Genomic DNA, 12,045 nt, shown 5'->3' with positions numbered 1-12,045 from the left:
TGCAAAAGTTGGTGGGATTTGAGAAGTCAAAACCGAAATGATTTCAATGTGCCCCGGTTTTCTGCGTCTGTAACGCCCGGAATGATATAAGTCGTTAGGTATATAACTGCTAAATGTAACAATATGTAAATAATTAACCAGCCACCCTCCTCAGTTAGCCTTACGTGCCTCAGAGGTCCCACTGTTACCTAACTAGTTAGCCTATTACGATGCAAGTAGTCCTGCGGGTGAGTAATTGGAAAATTGACAGAAATTTGTACTGGGTTTCGCTTTAATTGACGTTAGCCCGAATTCCTTGGCCCATTCTCAACCTATTAAGTTCACGCATACAAAACGTACGCGAATTTTCACCCGCTCCGGAGTTGTGGTCGTGAGTTTCGTGAGTCAGTGAGTAGACGACAAATTTTGCGTAAAATGGTCGCGTGGGATTTTAAAGTAACGAAACTCCGCCCATTGGGATGCTGCCGCTTCTTTATTTACTCACAGAGAAGGATCGCGCGCGTCTTGGCTTTCCTTTTGCTTTTATTCGGTTCGCCGCGGTCGTTGTTGGTCATCTCTGAACTACTCTTCGATCGAGTCCCCCCCCTCCGCCGCCGCCGCCACGCCGATGACTTAGCGCGGTCTCCCTTTTCCACCTTTTTCGGTCTTTTGCTATGTGATTTTGATCTTTGTTCCTCGGACGGAAAGCCATAGCCGGCCGGCAGCCCTGGATATCTTTGATCGACTGTTACCTTGCTTGATCATGACTCGGTTGTGACTATATCTCCAGATCAAGGAGCAGGTATTACCTAGAACGAGCAATCGGGCTTCTTCTTGGTTTAATTTGTTAGTTTTTACTATAGAAAGTTGAATCCCTCTCTCTTTCTCCGAATGTTTGTGTATGGTAATCTCTGACCTTCTGAACCGTAAAACAACTTTGGTATTGATTATTCAGTGATTCAATTTAAACAGTATCTTGGTTGGAGTTTTCTGATTTACACTGTAGAACTACGCGTGCCCGTGTCAACTCGAGTTATCATCTTTTCGAGTAGTTAATTTGTTTCCTTTGCATAACAACTACTGCTGAATCAGGATTCCAGGGGTTGATTAGCTTCTACCTGTTAGGGTTGTAATATATTTTAATTTTTGTTGTTAGTTTCTATTGTTTTCATGAAATTATCAGAAATCGTTGTCGATGATATTTGAGTGATAATAAAAAGCTCTCTTTTCTTACTTTCCTGTGCCACAAGAAGCTGCAAGCGGATATATTGTAATTTTTGTTGTTAGCTTCTATTGTTTTCACAAAAACATGAGAAATTGTTGACGTGCCCACGTTGGATGTTCTTGGTGATGATAAAAAAAGATTTTTTTTCTCTCATTTTCCTGTTTCACAATAAGCTGTGAGTGGAAACTACGTATGGTCAAAAACATGAATTGTATCCTAAAAATGAACTCTATTTAAGGTCATATTGCTATTAATTCCTGGATTGTTTATACATCTGAATTATTTTCGGTAGTGTTCTTATGATCTCCACTTACGCCTCTAAGTTCATCTCGAATTGAGCAGTTTTGCTCACTATTGAATTTTTCTGATGCCATCTTAATCTCTCTTCTTCTTTTTTCTCATTTTGATATCTATCAGGACTATGCCTAATTTTTCTTTGGCTCACTATCCTTCAGTTTATTGACTTGAATTAGTCATGAAATTCTCTATCTTGTATCAGGTAGAAACTCAAAGAAAATATATTAGGAAATTGGAAGTATTTGTGATATTTTCAATAGTTTGTGATTTGTTATGTGTATTATCATCTCCTTCTAATGCGAATGTTTTCTTAGAAATGATCTCTCTGTTGATAGAGTAAGCATTCTGCATGTGGTATGAGGATGTTCTTAATGGATATTCAAGAGGAGCCTCATTCATGATTACATATATCAAGTGTTGTTTAGATATTTAGCTTCTTTTTAGAAGCTTAGGCCTTATTCGTACAAATAGTTGGATATATAATGATTAATGATTATTTAGTAGAATGATCACTGAATTGGTATTTAGTGTTTATTTTGAAAGTATTGGAACTTGAAAAATGTACATGTTTGGCTTTAATGGTTGTTTGTGGGTTTTAGTAAAGACATTAGACGCCACCACTATAGGTGTTGAATCATAGAATTTATGATTCCTCTTCCTCTGTTCACATAGTGTCATTCTCATCTTCCTTTTTCTTCTCTTTAATCACATTGATGCTGTTGAAACTTAAAGTTGATGGTGAGGGTGGAGTCACTGATGACTCCCCTATTATGAAAAGCAATAGTTGGTGAAATGCCCTTGCATCCATTTCATTTCAAATTTAAATGAAATGGAAAAGAAAACCTTTTGTATGTTTTTGTTCATGGTGGGGGATGAACCTATATTCTTTTATGATTCTTGATCATCAAGCCATAGTAATAGTGCAAACACTTTCAAATAGAGAAGGAATCTATTTTAATCAAACATTTTTTAACTAAACCTAATGATTCAAAATTATTTCGATTTAATCTTTGAAAATTACAAAATTGTACATGATAAGAACAATAATTTGAGAACCCTTGATGCCTGAGAGGTAACACAAGTTAGCTAAGAACACAATATCATGAAATGGATCATCTATCTAAGAGGTTGTTGTGTAATTCACAATTTGAAAAGGACTTTGATCTTGTAACAAGAGGCCTTTCCCTGTATAATTCTTCAAGATTACCTCTTTATAATTATGACATGGGGTCTCTAAACACTGTGATCACACAAATGAGAAGGAATGCCTTGTAATCTTCTGTACTTCTTTGGATTAGTTAGTGACTCCCTCATGTTCTGGTATTGGTTTGACATTAGGATGTATAGGAGTGTTAACTGATTTAGTCTTTATCATACTAGCCTCCATAATAATATTAAGACTATCATTCTAATGAGCCATGAAAATATTTTCCTTGAGTGAGCACCGTTAAATATATATATATATATATATATATATATATATATATATATATATATATATAAAATACAAGATATCTCTCAAGTCTTTAGTTCTAAATAATTGATGGAGAGATTCCTTCAGTCATATGATCCCAATGGAGTCATCATGAGTGATGAAGATGTCATCTACATAGACTATAAAAGGATGATCTTTCTGATTGAGAAATATTGAGTGATTCATTGAAAGAATTAAACTTTTAAACTAAGGCCTTGAAGATTACTTTATCCATATATCTAGTTTTTCAGCTTGCACGCTGAGTCAGTCTTCCTTAAGCAACAACTATGGAGGTTGCTTCATATAGAACTCTTTAGTAAGAGCACTATGAAAGAAAACAGTCAAGGGTCCAATGAAAGACATCTATCAGGGTAAGAAAAAGGTGAATTGAAGTAATCTTAGACATAGGAGAAAAGCTGTTAAGATGGTTCACACAATATCTAGTTGTGTCCCTTAGCTGCTAGGCTATCATTCAACCAATCTATATTGTAATTAGGATGACATTTAACAATAAAGTCTACTTGTAACCACTTTCATAGAGGAAGAGAAATCAACATACAAGTATTAGAGTGAAGAACATTCATCTCATCAACTATGGTTTGCAGCAAAGTAGATTCAAAAGGACCCCTTAGACACTTTAAGCGATTGGGCATAAAGCTAAAGTGGATAAAAATAAATATTTGGGTGACAATGAAAGTTAACATGCACAAAGAGAAGAAAATAATATGTTAATAATATACTGTGGTGAACTATTTATTGTGGAAGCAAATACTTGCCTGTGCTTACTATGGGAAGCTCCTCAAAGAGAAGGAATAACATCAAAGGGGTTGTGTCACTTGGTTAGTCATAAAGAAGACAAGAAGACACTTAATCTTACTACCAGTGATGGGTAAGAGTTCACGTGAAGACGACAATTAGAGCTTGGAAGTAGAGAGCGAGGACAAGTGGCCTTATGGCAATAGTAGGCAGCAACCACTTTTTTTACCTGATTGTCGATGTTGAGACTAGAGGCAGTGCAGGAGGGTGTGATTTACATGGGTCATGGCATGATTGTTGTGTGGAGGGGAAGCTCATTTGAGATAAGTGTTGTTCACATGGAGGTCTCATGTGAGGAGCTCAGATGCTCGCATAAGAGAAATGACCTTTACTTAGTGTTTGCTTGTGTAGGTCTCACGTGGATGAGAAATTGGCAATGAATATCAGTTGTAGTTCTAATACTAATTAATGAGGAAAATTGATAGGGTTATTACCCTAGTAAGCCATGTTTATTCATTAATATAGAATTACAAGTAGATCCCTGATATTATATGGTATTTCGGTTCTTAGGTCCATAATAGCTTCCATGAAGAGCGGCCCTTTTAACAGATGCAGTTACTGCAATTTCTCCAAGTAAGCCATGTTTTCAGCCTAGATTTACTCATGATCAATGTATCCTATCTGTTGACAAATGGATAATGTTCATTGATTGAACTTAACTCTGTTCAAACTTTGAAGTTTCCTTGTAAAATAATGGTTGATGGCAAAGAATCATGTTTAAGTGCCCAAAATTTCCATATAGCATGATTCTCGGACTTTTATGGAGGTATGAAGTTCTGAATAGAAGTTTATCATATTTGCAATACTGAACTTGTAACTGAAGTAAAATCATGATACTACTTTATTTGTATTTTCTTTTCAGATGACATCAGGACATCAGGGTAATATTAAATGCATTGTAGAGTTAGAAGATTCTGGACTATGATTTTACTTAATTGTGAACAATCGATACCTGCATAAAGAGATACATGTGTTGTGAATCATTTGCTTCTAATAAGATTTCTATTTTGAAAAACTTCTAATGGGTTTTCATGTCTTCTTTGTTTTGTACAACATGCATTGACATAGACTAATGCTCCCCTACATTTTTTTTTCAGTAACGGATTTTGTAGGACCATCTGTTTTTTTTTTTTTTTTTTGTTTTTCAAATGACTAGCCATGTGTTTTCTGTAGTTTTTGTTTTACCATTTATTGCTTTTTTTTGTTTATAGTTTCTAGTTGTTTGCTTATTGCATATACTCTAGACACGTAACTCTTGTATATGAAACTATCCATCTCCTGTAATGCAGATAAGATGTCACTATTTGTAATAATTGTATTACAAGTCCATTATTGTGGATTAGTATATACCAATCCCCTTGTTGTACCATAGTTAAATGAGTTATATATTATTGGTAAATCTATGGGTTGTTGGTTAGTGCAGTTTCTTTTTGTTTAAAAAAACTAGCTATGAGGGCCCTTAAGTATTCAAATTTGGGTGAAGGCAGATTCAAAATGTAAAAACCTTGAGCAATAACTTTAAAATCCTTAGCTAGCTGATACTCAATCATTCAATTATGAGCAGTACAACCAATAGGTCTTTAAACCTAGTTGGCAAAATTATTCATAATTATTGTGGTCAGTACAGTGACCATGTCTTATGCTTCAAACAGTTTCAAATTGAACAACGGGAGAATTCAGGTTTACTTCAATGGATCTACTGGAGTATTCAAGTTTACTTCAAAATCAATTGTTGGAGACTTCAAGTTAATCTTATTACTTTATGGTCCATCAATTATAGTTGTGATTCATCAGCCAAAATTTTAACTAGAAAAAGATGTATGTTTGTACTTTTCTTGCACTTGTCAATATTGTAACTTTTCTTTTTGACATTGCCTTCATAATAATGTCATTCACACTGACCACGTGTAGAATGGAATCACAATGTGATCTGTCATTTTATTTTATGGTATAACTGGACTCCCACCCCATGATTAGTTCCCTTCTATAGAATATATTTTGGGTTTTGTAGAAGTCGTGCACTTAAACTCGGCTAGGGATGGCAATAGAGTTGGATGAGCCAAGGGGAGAAAAATTCTTCCTTATTCTTGCCCTGCCATATGACAGGACAATAAAATATAAATAAAATTATATATTCAAGACAAGTTAAGGTGAGGCAAGTAGGGCTGAGCAATTTTTTTTTTAACCTATACCTGCTCTACCTATACGAGCAAATTTTCTCATGCCTGCTTTATTTACATTACAAGTGGGACGAGGTGGCCTCAATTGGGTCTTGATTTGGAGGTGGGAGAGGGGTAAATTGTCATTCCTAACTCGATTAGTTGTTTTAGGTATAGATCTCCATTAATTTCAAAAAATCTAAGAAGGTATTCACATATAAACAGATTAGTTTCCTGTGAAGAAGCTTCAATTTACACCCAATTCTTTACTTGCAGTAATAGTTATATCTATTTTCATCGGTTGATTGGAAGATGTATAGCACTAGCATGTGTTTTAGTTCTTTGTGTCACTAAACAATGAAGCTTGATGATTGCTATTTCATGTTGATGCATAATCTTGTAAGATGTTGGTGTTATTTATGCTTGCTTCTATTTTGAAACATTTACAAGAAACAGAAGTTCACAGTATAAATTGTTCCATGCATGTCATTGCATGACATGATATATGCTTCAATCATTCTGACACTGTCTTCTGTGATCACAGCACTATGATACTTGTTGCAGTTAGGTCTGACTTGGCCAATCAGCTTACAAAACCTCTCATCTTGGTGAACTGCACCCTTGGTTCAGCATTTCAAGTATATTAGGGTAACACTTAATGTCTATGATGAGATCAGTAGATTCATCTACTGCCTATGATGAATCTAGTCTTTATAATTGTAAAGGTGGCAGCGAAACTTCTGCTTTATCTATGCACATATTAGGTGCAGATGAGCAGATTTATCATTATGGAGCGGCCTTATATCCTTCTGACTTTTGTCCCAAGCAATACCTCACCGATTCACCACCAGAAATGGATCATGCTAATCCACTTCACATATCAGGATCCACCATTCCAGGCCACTATCTTCAAATTCCTTCAGCTCGGTATAAATTAATGGCTAATATATCAGACAATTCTTATAATCCTTACTTTGAGGATCGCCATGTTGATTCCTTATCAAGCTTAAACATTTCTCATCAGAGTCTAGAGAACTTGAGTATAGAGCATGATATAGACTATGGCGATGATGAAATCAGATTGAAGCTTCAAGAACTTGAGCAGGCACTACTATATGATAATGAGGAATTGTTGGATTCAGATGAGTTCATGGGAGTTGAAAGTGACTGGGCTGAGCCTAGCAAGAATCTCTTACTTTCAAACTCGCCAAAAGAGTCATTTTCAGATTCTAGCAATAGCAGTATTTGCAGCAATAGAGAACCACGGAGTCCTAAGCAGCTACTTTTTGACTGTGGTAATGCAATCTCTGAAGGTAGCATAGAGGAAGCACAAGCCATCATAGCTGAACTTCGTCAAATGGTTTCAATTCAAGCGGAGCCTTCCCAAAGGCTTGCAGCCTATATGGTGGAAGCTCTTGCAGCAAGAATAGCCTCTTCAGGACAAGGAATTTATAAGGCTCTAAAATGTAAAGAACCCCCCACTTCTGATCGGCTATCAGCAATGCAGATTCTATTTGAGATCTGTCCATGCTTTAAATTTGGTTACATGGCAGCCAATCATATAATTTTGGAAGCATTTAGTGATGAAGAAAAAGTTCATATCATAGACTTTGACCTGACCCAAGGAGTCCAATACATTAACCTGATACAAACACTGTCAACCTGGCCAAGAAAACCACCACATGTAAGGGTCTCAGGGGTGGATGATCCTGAATCGGTCCAACGGCCAGTTGGAGGTTTGCAAGTTATTTGTCAGCGCCTAGAGAAGTTGGCAGAGGAGCTTGCTGTGCCATTTGAATTTCATGTGGTTGCTGCTAAGACTGGTGATGTAACACCTGAAATGCTGGATTGCCAACCTGGAGAATCTCTTGTGGTTAATTTTTCTTTTCATCTTCATCATATACCTGATGAGAGTGTTTCAACTGTGAATGAGAGAGATCAACTTCTTCGAATGGTGAAAGGACTGAGCCCAAAGCTAGTCACAATTGTTGAGCAGAATATGAATACTAATACAACCCCGTTTTTCCCAAGGTTGCTTCCCCTGTCTTCACTATCTCGTTTATGATCTCATCTTATTCTCTATCTACCCAAGTTTGCTGGTTTTGCTAATTGCACATATTGTTTCTTTTTCCACTTTCACTATGCCATTAGTTCTTATGAACTCTTGAGTTTTATGCTTTGTTACATTGGCCATATCTTGCCTGAATTTTCAGTTTCTCATAGAGTTAACTGTCTTGTAGGTATAAACAGTAAATATATGTTTCACCTTCACCTTGTTGACTTTATGTTTTTCTGATTTTGTTTGCATCTACTAAAGTTTGCTGGTTTTACTTTTTATATGATTTGTTTCTGTTACCATGTTGTGCATATGCCAGTAGTTCTACATTAATCATATAGGCTCTTTCCTACTGTTCGAAGTTGACATATTTCCTGAGCTCCCATTTTGTTATATTGATGTTTGCTCCATGTGAATTAACAGGTTTGTTGAGGTTTACAATTATTATTCAGCAGTTTTTGATTCACTTGATGCAACTCTTCCAAGGAATAACACAGACAGAATGAATGTTGAGAGACAATGTCTTGCTCGAGACATCGTTAACATTGTTGCTTGTGAAGGTGTGGACCGCATAGAGAGGTAGTTCTAAAACTAAGCTGCTATCACATTCTTTACATATTTGTGTTATAATCATCACTTAACCATAACTTCCAATGCGATCAAAAAAGGTACGAGGTTGCTGGAAAGTGGAGAGCAAGAATGACGATGGCTGGGTTCGTTTCATGTCCATTCAGCAGCAATGTCAATGGATCAATACGAGCATTGTTAAAATCGTACCCCGACAGATACATAGTTAAGGAGGAGACTGGGATGCTGCATTTTGGCTGGGAAGACAAGCCTTTGGTTTTTGCCTCAGCATGGAAATAAAGTTTCTATGTAGCCGTTACCATGCTAAACAATATATCTCGGGTTCACTCAGAAAAACTCAGCATGGTTTTTGCCTCGGCATGGAATTAGTTGCTGTGGAAGAAGTTGCTTCTGAAGTTTTCTTCAGGGAGAACTACTCTATTTAGCAATAAGCTCGAATTAAGAAAAGGTCGTAAACCAGATTTCGTATGCAAATCTCGATGGTTTCTTTCACTTTTACATACTGCTTAGTTCATGCTCCGTTGTATATTAATTGCTCGGCTAGTTTTGTTTTTTAAGATGTAAGATACTCTTGATTAGTACCATATTACTGGACTCATGGAAAAGAAAATCAAGTTCTGATTGCCCATTCTCCATCATGAATGATACTCATCGTTTTGGTATTTATTTTGGTCATTTATTTTATGCGATAATCAAATATTTCCATCATTTTTCAACTTTCAGCTGAGCCTTTTTCGTCTCCTTTGAATCACGATGCATGTTCAAGACATGCTTAGAGACGACTTGAAAGTGCTCAAATAACAAGATTTCATAGAAAAGGGCACCTAAGTTATTTGACCGAACCTCTTTTCTCCAACAAGTCTTTAAGACATTTCGTTTGGTGTTATGCTTGAGCTCCGTACGCAAGGCAACCTTTCAAATTATGGTATGATAGGCCTAATCCTTCTGAGTTCTGAATTAACATATAGTCTAACGTGTTCATTAGATAGTCTAATATCTTGGTCCCATCAAACGTGTTCAACTTGTCTAGATTATGTAACCCTTTTGACCTATTAGATAGATTCGGTTTAGTCAATTCACTAGGATTATAATTTCTTATAAATAATATAATTGCAACCAAACCCTGAAACGCACCATTAAAACATATCTTGAAACTAGTAGCTCTCACCTAACCACTTGTGAGAAGGCCACACATTCATTAGGATTTATTAGGTGGGTCAACTGTTTGATCCAAAATGAGTGAGCCAAACTAACGGCACGTGGAACGTCGTACATCCCTAAATTTTTAATTTTAACTTTGAGAGTATTTATATTAATTTTTCTATCTTTAAAATTTAAGATAAATTATCTATTTTATTAAATTTAGATAATCATTTTTACTATATACTATATTAATTATTTTAAAATTTCTATTATCTTTTTTTTTAATTATTTTTTCTCTTTCTTCCATTTTTTTTATTATTTTTTCTCTCCTATGTTATATCTATTTTTCATTTCCCAATCCATTCCTTTTATTTATTTTTTCTCTTCCTAATTAAAAAATATTTTAATATTTAGGGAATGAATTTTATTCCCTAAATTTAGAGAAGATATTATTTATACAATATAAATTTAGGAAATAGATAAGGTAGTTTATGCAAAGTTTTTTTTTACATAAAATGAAAAATTTAAGATAAATTATGTGTTTTGAGAAACTTATGCGAATGCTCTAAGAGAGTATTTGGGAGAGTTTTTACTTATTTAAAAGTGATTCTTATATAAATTATTTTGAAATTAGTGAGAAGCTAAAGTATGAAGTGCTTGAAAATAGAGCCAAAAGCTAATACAAGATAAAGTTTGAATGTTTGATGAATAATTACTTTCAAACTTAACTTTTAGTTAAATGGTAATAATATCCTTAAATTATATAAAATAATTTTTTTAATTATCTAAATATAATTTTGATATACCGTCAATAATGTGTTTATATAATTATTATTATATTTTAAATATTATATCAAAATTATTTTTTATAGCATGAATGTTTGAAAAAAAAAATATGAAAAATTTCAAAACTTTTATAAATACACCATGTATACAAAATTCTGAAAATGTAAATTATATAAAAATATAAAATATTATTTAAAAATAAATACTTATAATAAAATATGATTGAATTTTTATAAATGATTTGGGAAGTAATGTGAATGAGAAGAGAAATTAGGTCAAAAGTGTAATAACAATTATATAAAATGATAAATTTATTAAATATATAAATATCAACTTTTAATTTTAGACCATAAACGAAAAAAAATAAAAGTAAGAAAAACACTAAATTCTTGCTTCTAGCATTTGAATAAAAGTTATAGAAGTTAAAATAGAATTTGATATTCACAAACACTCAAAAATACTTCCAGATAATTAAAATCTATGAAACTCTTAGTAGAAGCTTTACCAAACAGGGGCAGATTCAAAAATTTTATCAAGGGGGGATAAAAGCGACAGATTTCATAAATACATATATAAAAAAATTATCACATAACAAAAAAAGTAATTGATAAAGACTACCGACAAAGAGCATCTTTCAAGAAAAATAATTTCTTTTGATTCAGACATTCAGTTGCAAATTAATAAAGGATTTTGGAAGATATTTTATTAATTATAATTTATGTATAATTTTTTTACAATATAAGAGTACTGTAGGATTTAGGGTTTAGGTATCAAAATATTTAAAAGAATTAAGAGGCGACGTGTAAAAAATATTTAGGGTTTAAAATATTTTTATAAGAGAGTCTTTGGAGCATCTTTATTTAGGGTTTTAAAAAATATTTTTAAAATCAAAATATTCAGGGGTGGAGCCGTCCCGGTACCAAACACTCCCTAAGTGTTTATCTTCGCAATCATAAACTTTCGATTAAATTACCCAGAAATTTATTTCAATCCAAAGTCTTTTATTATTTCAACTAAATAATTTGCAAGCCAAAACACGAAAATATCATTGAATTGATTAGTGGATTCAAGTGAATAATTTAGAAATCTAAAGTCAAATTGATTTCGATTTTTAACATTTTTAATAAATATCATAAGCATAAACCCACGTCCATGTGCTACATGAGTTATCTTGCTTAAATACGACGAAACATTATCAATGCAATTGATATGGAGCATAAAATAAGAAGAAGAAGAAGTTTCTGACGGAAAGAAAATTATATCATGATTTGACACGAGATTTGAATGACACATTTTTCATGATGAACTCGAATAAATTTTATTAGCTTCATGTGTTCAAATTTAATAGTTTTTATTTTTAAATTAACAAGAATACAAAATTGGGTCTCAAATACTATTTGGGGTACCGTAAATAAACGTCAATTTTGGGGTCTCAAACAATATAAAATCAGATCGAAGAGGATTTCTTTTTGAATTATAGGGATCTAATAGATAATAGATTTGAAACAGTAGACTGTCTAGA

General features: G+C 33.7%; 1 protein-coding gene across 2 annotated transcripts; it reads left to right on the top strand.

Moving 5' to 3' along the window:
• Window positions 1-495: 495 nt before the first annotated feature.
• LOC122021593 (scarecrow-like protein 1) lies at window positions 496-9,232 on the top strand. 2 transcript variants are annotated; one of them, XM_042579717.1, is made up of 5 exons: window positions 496-781; window positions 4,302-4,364; window positions 6,495-7,981; window positions 8,430-8,585; window positions 8,675-9,232. In XM_042579717.1, the coding sequence occupies exons 3-5, from the start codon at window positions 6,609-6,611 to the stop codon at window positions 8,871-8,873; spliced, it is 1,728 nt and encodes a 575-aa protein (XP_042435651.1). In that variant the 5' UTR covers window positions 496-781; window positions 4,302-4,364; window positions 6,495-6,608; the 3' UTR covers window positions 8,874-9,232. The 2 variants fall into 2 exon arrangements, with proteins under 2 accessions (XP_042435651.1, XP_042435649.1); XM_042579715.1 differs by lacking the exon at window positions 4,302-4,364.
• The last annotated feature ends 2,813 nt before the right edge of the window (window positions 9,233-12,045 follow it).

This window comes from Zingiber officinale, chromosome 9A, assembly GCF_018446385.1.
Source record: "Zingiber officinale cultivar Zhangliang chromosome 9A, Zo_v1.1, whole genome shotgun sequence".
Lineage (NCBI taxonomy): Eukaryota > Viridiplantae > Streptophyta > Magnoliopsida > Zingiberales > Zingiberaceae > Zingiber > Zingiber officinale.
Note: the sequence above shows the minus strand (reverse complement) of the source record. Positions and strands in the feature narration are given on the sequence as shown.